General features: G+C 46.7%; 1 protein-coding gene across 4 annotated transcripts in view; it reads right to left on the bottom strand.

Moving 5' to 3' along the window:
- Window positions 1-15,744, bottom strand: part of LOC143958914 (ras GTPase-activating protein 4-like) — a 239,161-nt gene that overhangs the window by 98,260 nt on the left and 125,157 nt on the right. For all 4 annotated transcript variants that reach the window (XR_013270144.1, XM_077467902.1, XM_077467900.1 and 1 more), the window contains exon 5: window positions 7,644-7,773. Coding sequence is in view for 3 of the 4 variants with exons in the window: in XM_077467902.1 (XP_077324028.1) it covers window positions 7,644-7,773 (130 nt within the window). In the remaining variant the exon portion in view is untranslated. The remainder of the gene's footprint in view (window positions 1-7,643; window positions 7,774-15,744) is intronic.

Here is a 15,744-nt window from a genome sequence, read left to right as displayed (position 1 = left end):
TAATAAATTGTGTTTTAATGTACTGCACTATTGTTAGTTTAGTTTGCAGCTTGTTTGATGTTTACTCTGCAATAAGTATTGACTCCAAAAGTATCATGTACAATCTTAGGATCTGAGTGCACCTTTTTATATGAAAAATAGCTAGATAGATAGTTGTCAACAATTGGATGAACTGCCAAAGTTCAACAACTGTCTACTCTACATCTATAGCTATCCCAAGTGTGAACAGCCAGGCAGGCTGAGTGGCTGGATCTTATGTACTGCTACCTTAATATCCCAATTTCAGATTAATAAATGCAATAAGAGCTCTTCTGAAATGGCTGTACAATTTTCTAAATGGAATGTGACTCACCCTTTGTAAGTGCCATTTACTGGATTTTATGTATTCTGCATGAAATGTTAGCACATAAACATTTGCTGGTAAATTAGTTTTCTCTTCTCTGCTGACAATATGTGCTGAGATAAGCAGCGTACACATTCCCTCGAGTCAAATAGCCAGTGGCTCTAATAATTTGACTCCTATAAATACGTAACCCCTTAGAGATGTTATTTAGTTAATTAAGCAAGTTTTTCTCCTGCATACATTTTCTGAACACTTGAATATAACTTCTATTTTAAATGTAGCATTAAAGTAGCACACACCTGCTCCATAAATAGACAATGATTGGATGTTCTGATTTGTGCAGCACAGTTTGAGTCTGAGGCATCTGTGCTTGTGATCTGCAGGATGATTACACAGGGGCGGGGGCAATTGCACCCAAACACATATTATTGCAGGAAACAGTTGTTAGTGGAATCATACAAAACATTTTGCATGTTTGTGTGTACAGCTAACAGGGGTGTCAAACGCAACTTCATTGAGGGCCACATCAGCATTATGATTGCCCTCAAAGGGCCGGCTGTATCTGTTATACTAGAGGTCCAGAGTATTCCACCCCCCTTACATCGCTTGTCAAGAGTTCCCCCCCACCCTCCCTTACATCAAAGTACACCCCCTTACCTTGTGTTGCTGCTGGAAAGCAGAACGTGCAGGGTCTGGAGGATGCCCAAATGAGGACTGGAGCTCTACTGCAGCTCTAGGAGAGGTGCGAGAGCCAAATGAAATGGCTTGGAGGGCCAGATTTGGCCTGCGGGCCTTGTATTTGACACATGTGCATTAGAAGATTAGTGCTTAAAGGTGCTTTTTACAAAAACCTCCCATCCCCCTCCCTAACCTAATATACATACATATCTGGTCCCTCTACCTTGTCCCGCATTTCCTGCAGCCCAACTGGTAAAGATCTAGTGCTACACACCTACTAACCCTCACTACACTTTAAAGGCATGTACTGCATGGACTGCAGGATAACTTGGGGGTAGTAGTTTAGCTTTGTATATTTAGGAGACAATGAATGAGGGCTCCCCCCCCTTAAAAAAGAAAATAAAAAAAGTTGACCCATAACAATTAAAGTTTCCGTTTAAAAAGTTAAGCCAGCCATATTCAGCACTGCAATATATGGAGAAATAGGTTAGATAAAATCACCTGGGGATCTGATCATTCTATTTGATGTGTCCAAATTCCCCATGTGTGACCAGCTTTTAAAGCCTATTTCCAGGCTAAGCTTTCACACAACCTCCCTTTCCATCGCTCCCTATCACCTACAGCACCTTTCAGCCATTTGCACATTATTTTGACTCCAACTGTTGTAATAGTTACTTATCCCTTGCTAAGACCTTTATGACTGGTCTGTATAAGCAGATCTAATCACTGCAGACAGTTCTCATCAGATAGCTTGAACTCACCAGACACCAATTCATCAGCGTGGGTCTTTATTGCAAGCAACAGGTATAGCAAACAACAAAATGTGGCAGTTGAATGAAAGACCGTATCTGCAGGACAAAACATGGTAATGTGTTCCCGGATGCCAGCAGATTGCATTAAAGGCCTATACAGAAGTGGCCATCTCTTATTCCATAAGCATAATGAAGCTGGAACAGGAAGTACAGTGGGAGGTGACGCAGAGAAAGTATAGAAAGGAAACCCAGAAAGGCAGACGCAACAACCAAAATAACCACAAGATGGCAGTGTATTAACCATCCATACACAAGTTAAAGTGATTGTAAAGGTTTGTTTAAAAAAAAAAATGAAATAACAAACATGTAATACTTACCTCCCCTGTGCAAGGGTTTTGCACAGAGTAGTCCCGATCCTCCTTTTCTGTGGTCCCCCTGCTGCGCTCCTGGCTCCTCCTCTTCTCAAGTGCCCCTTGGAAAGCCACTCCTGGAAAGCAGGACTCGGCCCCACCCCCGACTCCTGTGTCACTGGATTTGATTGACAGCAGTGGGAGCCAATGGCAATTGGCAATTATTTTAGTTTTAGTCATATTTAGTCGACTAAAATCTCCAGTACATTTAGTCGACTAAAATCTTCAGTACATTTGTCGACTAAAATCTCCAGTACATTGTATCGTTTGAGGAGGCCTGTAACCAGTGGCGGCTGGTGCTAAAAAATTTTGGGGGGGCGCAAACAAACTGACAAATTATGAAAAAAAAACCCCATCAATTGTAGCCTCACTGTGCCCATCAAACGCAGCTACTGTACCAAACGCAGCCACTGTGCCATCAAATGCTGCCACTCTGCCCATCAAACGCTGCCACTGTGCACATCAAATGCTGCCACTGTGCACATCAAATGCAGCCACTGTGCCCATCAAACGCAGCCACTGTGCCCATCAAACGCAGCCACTGTGCCCATCAAATGCAGCCACTTTGCCCATCAAACGCAGCCACTTTGCCCATCAAATGCTGCCACTGTGCCCATTAAATGCTGCAACTGGGCCCCAAGGGCTGCTACTGTGTCCCAAATGTTGCCACTGTGCCCCAAGTGCTGCCACTGTGCCCACCGCCCACCCGCCATCTGCCTGGCACTTACCTTGTCTTGGGTGGGTAGCGGGTGACTGCGGCAGGTGGCGAGCAGTGTCCGGTGTCCTCCATTTCTTCCCCGACCCTGATGCCTTGTCCCGTGCCTCCCCTCGTCCTGTGCTATGATTAGGGGTGCAACGGTTCAAAAAACTCACGGATCGGATCGTTTTCGGATCAGCAAATAATAATTTAATTTGCAAAAACCTGTGAAAATTCCACCACCATATAGTCCCCACTGTAATATCCACAATCTCCCCCACTGTAATATTGGCTGAGTATGGCTGGGTACGGCTGAGCATAGCTGAGTATGGCTGGGCACGGCTGAGTATGGCTGGGCACGGCTGCGTAAGGCTGGGCACGGCTGCGTAAGGCTGGGCATGGCTGGGTATCGCAGAGTATTGGCAGGGTATCACAGAGTATCGCTAGAGCATTGGCAGGGTATCACTAGAGCATTGGCAGGGTATCGCAGAGTATTGCTAGAGCATTGGGGTATTGCTAGAGTATTGGAGTATTGCAGAGTATTGGGGTATTGCAGAGTATTGCTAGAGTATTAGGGTATTGAAGAGTATTGCAGAGTATTGCTAGAGTATTGCTAGAGTATTGGGGTACTGCAGAGTATTGGCAGGGTATTGCTGGGTACTACAGGGTATGGAGGGATGGCTGCTTCCATCTCAGGATCTCTCCCCTCCACTGCACAGGTTAGTACAGAGAGAGGGGAGAGAGGAACCGGCGTCATGACATGACGCCTGTTTGTTTACAAGTGATCGCTCCGTCGGAGCGATCAGTGTAAACAGCCTGGGTGTAGAAAGATGGCCGCCGCTTCGGAGCTAGGCCGAAGCCGCGGCCTTTACTAAGGCCGAGACCGCGGATCGCGGCATGTGCCGATCCGAGCGGGTTGACCCGTTCGGATCACGGATCGGTGACGATCCGGCAACCTGATTGGCTGAGAGGCGGTTCAATGTTAGCAAAGCGAATGCCTTCTCTTTGCTAACATACAGCTGAGTGAGAAGTGAATGTACAGTGTTGCACCAGCTTCTCACGAAAATGGGCTGGGCACCTGAATAGGGGGTGTCAGCAGCGACCATAGATAGATTCATGCATTGCATGAATCTATCTATGGTGATTAGAGAGTGACAGGAGAGGGGGCAGCGCTCCTGCACCCTTTATGGACGCACCGCCACTGCCTGTAACGCACAATTCTCTGGGACGCTGGTCTGAGAGGCCTGTAATGCTGCACAGTGCTCTGGATGGTGGTCTGAGGGGAGGTCTGTAATGCACAGTGCTCTGGGGGCCAGTGGTATAAGGAGGACTGTAGTGCACACAGTGCTCTGGACGGTGGTCTGAGGAGGCCTGTAATGCTGCACAGTGCTCTGAGTAGGCCTGTAATGCTGCACAGTGCTCTGGATGGTGGTCTGAGGAGGCTTGTAATTCACAGTGCTCTGGGACAGTGGTCCGAGAGGCCTGTAATGCTGCACAGTACTCCAGATGGTGGTCTGAGGGGAACCATACAAGTAAATGATGCAAAGCTAAAAACAAAAATCCACAATAATTTTAAACAACAACGTGCTGAATGAGCATAAATTTATGCACAGGAGAGACTGAAAATCCGCTCTGTATAATGATGGAAAGAGTCCATGAATTATGCACAATGATTATAGTGGCATAATGTGCTCAGTGGCAATGCAAGTGAACGGGATGGGGAAGGGAGGGGGGGTAAGGGGGAATTACAGTCCACAAATCACGGCAGCCATCCAGTGGAAACAGTAACCCTGTTCCCAAAAACACTGAAAAAAACAAGAACACAGGAACAGCATATCCATCCCAGGGATTGACTTCACTGATGATCCCCGTTGTATGGGACCGTACCATGCCTTAAACTTATTACAAAAATGTGAGTTAGGCTTGCAACCACTTGTTGAATTAAAACTGTCATACAGTCTGCACCCAGACTGTTTTTTTGGGGGAAGCCTGTAATGCACAGTGCTCTGGATGCTGGTAATGAGAGGAGGCCTGTAATGCACACAGTATTCTGGACAGTGGTCTGAGGAGAGGCCTGTGATGTACACACTCACAGTGCTCTGGGCAGCCTGAGAAGGCTTGTAATGCACAATGCTCTGGAAGGCCGTCTCAGGAGGCCTGTAATACATGATGCTCCAGATGGTTGTGTGAGGAGGCCTGTAATGCTGCACAGTGCTAAGCACGCTATGGTCGCTACTCGCTACCTTGCTTGCTGGAAGCGGAAGCACTCACAGTCTCTACAGACAGAGCTCCAAGGAAACCGAAAGTCCACGTAAGTGTAAACCTCCCTCACATTTTCGTTGACGAAAATGGAATTGATTTTCAGCAGTTTTCGTCGATTGACAAAAATGAATGGTACTTTTCATTTTCGTCACTGGAAATATGCAGCTGACGAACACTATGACAAAAATGTTTCCGTCTATGAAATTAACACTGTAGTATATTCCCATGCATTTTCTTCAATAAGAAGCAAGTAACCCAAAAAAGGAACATCCTTTACACCCAAATGATTATTAACCATCCTAGCCTAGCATCTATTAAGAAAAAGAAAAGTTCCTTAATTAAAAGAAAGATGGTGGCACATTGCAGTGTACACATTACGATTACAAAAAAAAGAAGAGTGTCTGACAAGCAACAATTAGTGGGCACATGTAAGGACATAGCAAGCTTATTATTTTTCTCATAAAAGGCTTCTATGTGTTTCTTTTTTTTTGTTTTACACAGTAGTCTGTTGACCCAAATTTGTCCGAGTTTAAAGGTGTACAGACAAAAAAAAATCTTATTTTAGTCCACTGCTGATGATGCTTGTTAAAAAGGAAAAAAAAAAAAAAGGAAAAACGTGTTTCTAAAAGCTGCAGCTATTATACATTCTGATCTAACTACGGTACCTCTTTCCCACACACAAACTGGTCTACCTTCCCTTTTCTCTCCCCCTCTAAAATATGGTCTCCTTCTATTCTCCACAATCTGGTATTATCTACGCCTTTTTTACACTCCGCTCTTTTGTTACCCATGTATTTTTACAATTGCTTGTTTGTGGCCTCTGAATTATGACATCTGCATTTTTTTGCCTTCACTATGAAACAATTTGATTGCCCATAAAACAAGGTATTTTCAGGATTATCATTTTGTGCCAACATATTTTTAATTCAACCACTGTCTACAGGACCATATTACAAATATAATTCCCTGCAGGCTATCAAACCATGCCACTATTATCTCGATATTTTGACCCCTATGTTTTTTGTTTAATTTTTAGGATTATAATGAAAATAGTTTTCCGCCCCATGCAAAACAAATGTGTATTTGTAACAAAGCACAGAAATGCACTGCTGATCCTGTTTTCCTAAAATGTTAATAGTGTGGCTCTCATACGACCCTCTGGCTTCAATACCTTGACTCACTAAACCAGAAGAAGTATGCAGATATGGTTTTGTCAATTTTCTCAGGCTTTTCTGATATGCAAACTTAACCTGGGTCACTGACTCCCCAAGTATTGCAGGAAGTTGGTTAGAATAACAGCCTGGTAAAAAGTCTACTAAGAAGAAGGTAAGCAATGTCAGGTTATATTATATTTATCTTAGGACATGTTTATTGGGATGCTTGTTGGTAACTGAAATATAATAAAAAACACAAAGAAGACGGTAACAAACCCTGTGGTCCTGTAGGAGTAATCACTTTCCAGGAAAATACTATCTGCGGTAAGCTTAAAGCTGATTCCACCCCGAATCTAAGTTCTATTCTAATTACCCTGTGAAGGAAAGATGTCAATACTTACCTTATGCTGAGGGCACTCCAATCTGGTTACACGAGTGTCTCCCAGTGGCCGGCTTAAGTGTAGAGGAGGGACCACGGATGCCTCAGAGTAAGCCTATGGGTGACAACATTGCACAGGCTTTGTAACCATTGTCACCAATCTCTCCTCTTCCCCGAATCCAGCCGCTGAGGAGATCATGTGACTAGACCGGAGTGCCTTCAGAATAGGTAAGTATTGAGACATCTTTCCTTTACAGGGTAGTTAGTATAGGGCTTAGCATGTAGGTGGGAGCAAGTTTAAGCTTAGATAGTATTTGACTGGACTTCTACTTAATCAAATGTAATCATTTTGAACATTACAACAAAAGTGAAATAACTACAGGTCTAATTTCAACCTAAGGCTGGCCATACATGGTTCAAATCTCGGCTGGTTTAGCAGGAACGGCCGAGATTCTAACCGTTAATGGGCAGGCTGAATGTACCAAGTTAATTGATCAATTAACTTGGGTACAACCAGCTAACCTGATTCTCTTGTGATTATCACAAATTTCGAAAAATTTCTTTCCTGCAACCACAAAATTGACTCAGTGTATGGCCGACCTATCTCTACCTATGCTTCTGCTCTAGGCATTCAGACAGCACACTGGGGGCTGGAATATGGACAATGGGGCTATCACTGTTAATGCTCATTCTAAAAATATGCATTTTCTGGCTGTCATATTCATCCTCAATAATGTACATCTCTTAAACGAGTATACAATTAAAGAGATCTTAATTTACAGATATGCAAATTTGTTTCCTATCAGTGATTCAAACCTGAACCCAGCTCCTTAGTATACTAGCCAGAAAACTAGCATCTGCAGCTTATACTGATTCTGTCAAAGCTTAACTCCATAAAAGTGACAACAGGTCTAAATGCAGAAGATACAAGTACCCTACGTTGTTGACAGATCACAACTAAATCTTACCTTGCTTCAAAAACAGTGCAGCGCAGTTTGCGAGACAATTCGCTGTTTAATATTTCAATTTTGAGGTGAATTTCTCCTTGAACTTCTTCATCAGGATCAATTTCTGTTAAATTCATCCATCCATTGTATCCTACACAAAACACAATATTTCTCATTAAACTATGCAACAACCTTCAAATGTTCAATTTCAAGGCTGTTCTCTACTTTAAAACCAGCTAACTCACTGTGAGTGGCTAAATGTGTATATCAGTAAAAAGAACTGAACCGCATCAAGATGAACTGCCAAAGTCTGAAGTATAGGGCCATGGACCCATTCACCATTTTTTAGTGTTTACACATTGGAAATACCATTCTTTGGTTGGAAGTGATGAAGCAATCTAACACTTAAAAAACTTTTTCCCAAGTCAACTTTTATATACTGTACAGAGGCATACTCATATCCTGCAATCGGTGATTTGTAGTGAATGGCTAGGTCTTGTAGCACTGGTGCCTATCTTCTTAATGTGGGAAAGAATGGCATGGAACTGAAAGTGGTTGTAAAGTCAGAAGCTTTTTTTATCTTAATGCATTCTATGCATTAACCACTTTCCACCTGCTATATAGCAAAATGACAGCGGCAAAGTGGTTTCAATACCCTGACCGGAAGTCATTTGACACCTTCGATATTAAGCCGCTGCACGCCCCCAGGGACACGCATCTTGGCGATCACTGTTGCGGTGTGTCAGTCTTACACACCGCAACTCCAGAGGAGAGCCAAATGGCTGCTGCACCCCCCCCCCCGAGGATGCCCACACTGGATCACCAGGAATGCCACCAGAGATTTCCACCACCAGGTATGCCAACCTAGACCACCAGGGATGCCAATCAGTGCCCACAATGGATGCCAATCAGTGCCCACAATGGGCATCACTGATTAGCATTCATTATTGTTTGGTACTGATTGGCATCCATCAATACAATACATTACAGTACATCAGCGCCCATCCATGCCACCTATCAGTGCCCATCTGTGCTGCCTATCAGTGCCCATCCGTGCCGCATATCAGTGCCACCTATCAGTGCCCATCAGTGCCGCATATTAGTGCCCATCATCAGTGCCCATCAATGCAACCTCATCAGTGCCACCTCATCAGTGCAGCCCCATCAGTGCCCAACAGTGAAGGAGAAAACTTACTTATTTATAAAGTTTTGCAACTGAAACAAAAAAACATTTTGTTCAAAAATGTCTGTCTTATTTTTATTTGTTTAGCAGAAAATAAAAATCCCAGGAGGTGATCAAATACCACCAAAAGAAAGCTCTATTTGTGGGAACAAAATGATAAACATTTAGTTTGGGTACAGTGCAAGTGCAACAGCGCTTAAAGCTGAAAATTAGTCTGGGCCCTTTATTGAAGTGGTTAAGATAAAAAAAACATCTGTGTGCAGCAGCCCCCCTCAGCTCCCCTAATACTTACCTGAGCCCAACTCGATCCAGCCATATTACAGGAGAGTCTCGTCTTCCCTCCTGATTGGCTGAAACACACAGCGGGCACCATTGGCTCCAATTGCTCTCAATTAAAGTCAGTGAGCCAATGAAGAGAGAGTGGGGGTGGAACAGAATTGTGGCTCCGTGTCTGAATGGACACACAGAGCAGCGGCTTGGGGGCCCCATAGTTAGCTGCTTGCTACGGGGGCACTTGGCAGGAGGGAGGGGTTGGAAGTTCCAAAGGAGGACCCGAGAAGAGGAGGATCCAGGCTGCTCTGTGCAAAACCATTACACAGAGCAGGCAAGTATAACATGTTTGTTATTCTTAAAGGAAAAAAAGTGAGACTTTAGAATCACTTGAAGGAAAGTTTTTTCAGCTGACACTTTGGCATCCCCTGTTGGCAAAATATTTAGTAAATTCCCTTTCGTCTGCTGGTATTCTGATTGTTTAATTATCCCAGCAAAGTCGCAAGAGCGAGGCGATGGGTGTTTAACATTTATGGCCACTTTAAAACTGAGCTCCAGGCAGATAGAAAAAATAAATAATGTTACATAAGGCCTAAAGCCTTGGGTTAATTTTCTAAAGGAGTACTATATTTTATTTAGTTCAATAAAGTTGTCACTTCAATCATCCAGGCTGTGCTCAGATTTGGGTGATTCCTAGCTGGTGTAGGCGAACGTAGAATTCAACACAACAAAACCTATTTTTATCATATTGCTGCTGATGAAAAACAAAGCCTGCATGAGTATATAATGATATACTAAGACAATTCTTTATAAGACTTTGAAAGTATTCAAGATTAGGGATGGCCGAACGGTTCGCCCAGCGGTCGTTTCGCTGCGAATTTCGGCTGTTCGCCGTCCGCCCGATCGGCGGACTATTGCCGCCGTTCGCCCGGCGGACTTCCGTGTTTACTATGTAAAAGAACTTTGACCTATTCTGACACATCCATCATGGGGTACAGGACAGCCAATTGAGACATTACAGCACATGGACACTTGGACATTCCCCCTAACTTATAAATAGACCCGATCCGGCGGCCATTTTACATTCTTTCTTCTGTCACTATAGGGAGAGGTTGCTGTGTGGAGCAGGGACTTCAGTGACCCAAATCGCTATCTATTAGGTCCACAAAAGTTCTTTTAAGGACTGGTATCATGGTATAGGTGTTAGGTGTAGTTCAGGATATAGGTTTGAGGCACTGCTATTCAAGTCATTGTTGCAGCAGCCTGTGTCTTTTGTCAGTGTAGAAAAGGAACAGGACGCTATGTGCTGCAGGGACAGTCAGTTTAATCATTAGCTGTTACTATTATGTCCACAAAAGTGCTATTCAAGTTATTGTTCCAGCAGCCTCTGTTTTGTCAGTTTAAATAGGGACAGGCAGGAAGCTGTGTGTGAGGCAGTGAGGGACAGTCAGTTTAATCAGTAGCTGTTACTATTAGGTCCACAAAGGTTCTTTTCAGGACTGGTATGGTAATAGGCTTGTACACGTATAATATTCTTTCTTCCAAATATAGAAATAATATTATACTTGACTGCTGCCCTTCTGCTGCAGTAGTCCTTTATCAGTATAGGGACTGAGGTACAGTCTGCTAATCATTCCCAACCTACTTGTTCCACAAAGCAGCGGCGGATCCAGGGGGGGGTCAACGGGGCAATTGCCCCCTCCGAGAATATGCCCAGCGGGTGCCAGCGCGGCCGGTTCCGCGGGTACAATCGCGGCTGGTTCCGCGGGTACCCGCGGTCAGTTCCGCGGGTACAATCGCGGCCGGTTCCGCGGGTACCAACGTGGTCGGTTCCGCGGGTACCAGCGCGGCCGGTTCCGTGGGTGACTGTGCAGAGTGGACGGGTGAGGGGGGGCAGCTGGGCGGCTTAGGAGGGCTGCTGGCCAATCAGGAAGCCAGCGGGCAGGGGAGCAGAGAGATGACATCATCTCTCACTGCCCTGCATCCCTCCAGTTCCGCCCTCACTGTGCAGGAAGCTGTGTGCAGCAGAGAGATTACATCATCTCTCTGCTGCCTATCTTCACTCTGGACTCAACAAAAGAACACCTTAGCAGAAAAGTGACACAGTAGGTGACAATCCGCAATGTGTGGCAGGCTACGTGGCAAGTGGCAATCCGAAATGTGTGGCAGGCTACGTGGCAATCCGCAATGTGTGGCAGGTGACGTGGCAAGTGACAATCCACAATGTGTGGCAGGTGACGTGGCAAGTGGCAATCCGCAATGTGTGGCAGGCTACGTGCCAATCCGCAATGTGTGGCAGGCGACGTGGCAATCCGCAATGTGTGGCAGGCTGCGTGTCAATCCGCAATGTGTGGCAGGTGACGTGGCAAGTGACAATCCGCAATATGTGGTAGGTGACGTGACAAGTGGCAATCCGCAATGTGTGGCAGGCGACGTGGCAAGTGACAATCAGCAATGTGTGGCAGGTGAGGTGGCAAGTGACAATCCGCAATGTGTGGCAGGCTACGTGTCAATCCGCAAAGTGTGGCAGGTGACATGGCAAGTGACAATCCGCAATGTGTGGTAGGTGACGTGGCAAGTGGCAATCCGCAATGTGTGGCAGGCGACGTGGCAAGTGACAATCAGCAATGTGTGGCAGGTGACGTGGCAAGTGACAATCCGCAATGTGTGGCAGACTACGTGGCAAGTGGCAATCCGCAATGTGTGGCAGGCTATGTGGCAAGTGACAATCCGCAATGTGTGGCAGGCTATGTGGCAAGTGACAATCCGCAATGTGTGGCAGGTGACGTGGCAAGTGACAATCCGCAATGTGTGGCAGGCGGCAATCCGCAATGTGTGGCAGGCTACGTGTCAATCCGCAATGTGTGGCAGGCGGCAATCCGCAATGTGTGGCAGGCTACGTGTCAAACCGCAATGTGTGGCAGGTGACGTGGCAAGTGACAATCCACAATGTGTGGTAGGTGACGTGTTAAGTGGGAATCCGCAATGTGTGGTAGGTGACGTGGCAAGTGACAATCCGCAATGTGTGGCAGGCTACGTGTCAATCCGCAATGTGTGGCAGGCTACGTGTCAATCCGCAATGTGTGGCAGGTGACGTGGCAAGTGACAATCCGCAATGTGTGGCAGGCTACGTGTCAATCCGCAATGTGTGGCAGGCTACGTGTCAATCCGCAATGTGTGGCAGGTGACGTGGCAAGTGACAATCCGCAATGTGTGGTAGGTGACGTGGCAAGTGGCAATCCGCAATGTGTGGCATGCTATGTGGCAAGTGACAATCCGCAATGTGTGGCAGGTGACGTGGCAAGTGACAATCCGCAATGTGTGGCAGGCTACGTAACAAGTAGCAATCCGCAATGTGTGGCAGGTGACGTGGCAAGTGACAATCCACAATGTGTGGTAGGTGACGTGGCAATCCGCAATGTGTGGCAGGCTATGTGGCAAGTGACAATCCGCAATGTGTGACAGGTGACGTGGCAAGTGACAATCCGCAATGTGTGGCAGGCTACGTGGCAAGTAGCAATCCGTATTTGGTGACAAGTGACGTGGCAAGTGGCAATCCGCAATGTGTGGCAGGTGACGTGGCAAGTAACAATCCGCATTTGGTGACAAGTGACGTGGCAAGTGACAATCCGCATTTGGTGGCAGGCGACATGGCGAAAGACACCCTCAGGGCTCCCATTGATTCTGCATTATGGTGAGTTCAACCATTTAATTTTATATTACAATGTATTAATAGAAATAATGTGCTTCAATCATCCTGACACCATAACAACCATGGTGCCGTAATGATTGAAGTGCCAATACCAGCCATTTCCCATATAAATTGCCCCCAAAAAAACATATTTTATAGAAGCGCCCCTCCCGAGATTAGACTCTGGATCCGCCCCTGCCACAAAGGTCCTTATAAGGACTAGTAAGGTATAGGGTACTACAGTACATAGGGATGAGTGAGGTACAGTCTGCTATTCCGTAAGGACTGGTATAGGTCCACAATACATAAGGTTGAGGTGCACTACTGCTGACTGCTGCCCTTCTGCTGTAGTAGTCCTTTATCAGTATAGGGACTAAGGTACAGTCTGCTAATCATTCACAACATACTTGTTCCACAAAGGTCCTTATAAGGACTGGTAAGGTATAGGGTACTACAGTACATAGGGTTGAGTGAGGTACAGTCTGGTATTCCGTAAGGACTGGTATAGGTCCACAATACATAGGGTTGAGGTGCACTACTGCTGACTGCTGCCCTATACTGCAGCAGTCCTTTATCAGTAGAGGGACTGAGAGTTTTGTCACAGGGTCATTAAAAAAATGACAGGCAGAGGAAGAGGCAGGCCCTTCCGTAGGGGTGGTAGGGGTAGGGCAGGAGCAACAGGCTTGAGCCAAAGTGGGAAGTTGCAGAAGGTGCGTTCAATTCATTTAAAGGACGCACCAGACTTGGCTGAGTGGCTCACTCAGCCTTACTCTTCTGCACCCTCCTCATCCTCTCGATCTGCACCCTCTTCTTCACTCTCTGCTATGAGCACCCCCAAAGACACTACCACCACCACCACCACCACCACCACCACTACCACCACATACCTTCCGCTTGAGTCACAGGAATTATTTTCCGATCCATATCAAGACATTTCTTGATATGCAGCCACTCTTGGTATTGGATCAGGAAGAGGAGGTAGCAACAACCGCCACTCAGCAGTCTGACGACAGTACCCAGATCAGCCCAAGGAGGAGGTTGGTCCCCAGTGTTGCTGCCTACTCCGAGATCTCTACTTATAGCGGTGGGGAAGGTGACGTCGATGATGACGTGTCTAGTGATGTCACGTGGGTGCCCACAAGAGAGGAAGAGGAGGGGAGCTCAGAGGGAGATATGGACCAGCAGATAGGGAGGAGAAGCAGGAATAACTTACATTGCACAGGAGGGACAAAGCAGACTGCAAATGTATCAGGAGCGAGTCATCGACCATGTACGGTCACATCTGGCGCTCCCATGACACTGGCACATATCTTCGCAGTGTAGGCTTTTTTTAACGTGTCCGCTGCTGACAATAGCGTTGCGATCTGCAATCTTTGCAGTCAACGCATTAGTCGCGGTAAGCCCAACACTCACCTAGGGATGACCGCCTTAAGAAGGCACATGAGCAGCCATCACCGAGCCCAGTGGGAGCAACGGAACACACAAAGCCACACTCCAGGCTCTCACCGTCCAGCCTCATCTTCTACTTCTCCTTCTCCTTTCTCCTCACAATTGTCCTCCACTCCACCTTCCATCACGCCAAGCTCACATTTTTCTGCAAAAAGGCCGGCTTCAGTGGGCCTAATGTTCGAGCGTAAAAAAATGATGACGCTGGATAACCCTCTTGCCCAACGGTTGACGGCTGGCTTGTCAGAACTGATAGCCCGCCAACTACTGCCATATAAACTGGTGGACTCGGAGGCCTTTCGAAAATTTGTGGCCATTGGAACGCCACAATGGAAGGTCCCAGGAAGGAAGTATTTCTCACAGAAGGGCATCCCAGAGCTATATGGCCATGTTCAGCGGCAAGTGAATGTATCTCTGGCACACATTGTCGGTGCCAAGATATATCTGACCACAGACACGTGGTCTAGCAAACACGGGCAGGGAAGGTATATCACTTTTACTGCCCACTGGGTGAACCTTCTGACGGCCGTCAAGCATGTAACCCGTGGCACCTGTGTAGATTTGGTTTTACCGTCACGGATTGCATGCAGGCCTGGCTCTTCTTCTCCTCCTCCTCCTCCTCCATCCTCCTCCCTCTCCTCCTTGGCTGACTCCTCCCTTTCCGCTGCGTCTCTTCCGCTGCGCTGCCCAAGCTCCCCAGAACCTATTCGACATGCCAGGTGAGACGTTGCCATGCCGTGCTGCGTCTGTTGTGCCTGGAAGCCAAGAGCCACACTGGCCCGGCACTCCTTTCAGCTTTGCGTTCACAGGCAGATCAGTGGCTAACACCGCTCAATTTGACAGTTGGTAAAGTGGTGTGTGACAACGGTGCCAATCTGCTTAGCGCATTGAAACAGGGCAAAATTACGCACGTGTCATGCATGGCACACGTCTTAAACTTGGTCGTGCAGCGATTCGTTGTCAAATACCCTGGGGTCCAGGACATCTTGCGGCAGGCAAGGAAAATCTCGGCATATTTCAGAAGATCTTAGACGGCCATGGCTCGCCTTGCTGACATTCAGCGGCGACACAATCTGCAGGTCAGACGTCTTATTTGCAATTGCCCGATGCGATGGAACTCAACCTTCTATATGCTTGAGAGGCTGCTCCAGCAGAAACGTGCAGTTAACGTCTACCTGTATGAACTCTGCAGCAGAACAGGTTCTGGGGAGCTGGGTTTTTTTTCACCGCGCCAGTGGCTGCTCATTTGCGACGCATGCAGACTTCTGCAGCCATTTGAGGAGATCACCAAACTGGTCAGTCGCAGCCATGGCGCCATCAGTGACATGGTACCTTATGCCTTCTTTATGGAGCGTGCATTGCGTCGTGTCATTGATCAAGCTGTGGAGGAGCAGGAGTGGGAAGATGAGGAAGTCGCAATGCTGGATGAATTCCCGGGGGGGCTACTCTGAGACAAGTGAACATCAGGAGTCTGAAGAGGAGTCAGAGGAGGATGGTGCCAGGGTGGATGAGGAGGAGCAAGAAGAGCATGC

The sequence above is a fragment of the Lithobates pipiens genome, unplaced genomic scaffold (assembly GCF_037356315.1).
Source record: "Lithobates pipiens isolate NorthernLeopardFrog02 unplaced genomic scaffold, aLitPip1_a1.2 Scaffold_64, whole genome shotgun sequence".
NCBI classification, from domain to species: domain Eukaryota; kingdom Metazoa; phylum Chordata; class Amphibia; order Anura; family Ranidae; genus Lithobates; species Lithobates pipiens.
This window is presented reverse-complemented; position numbering and strand designations above follow the sequence as displayed.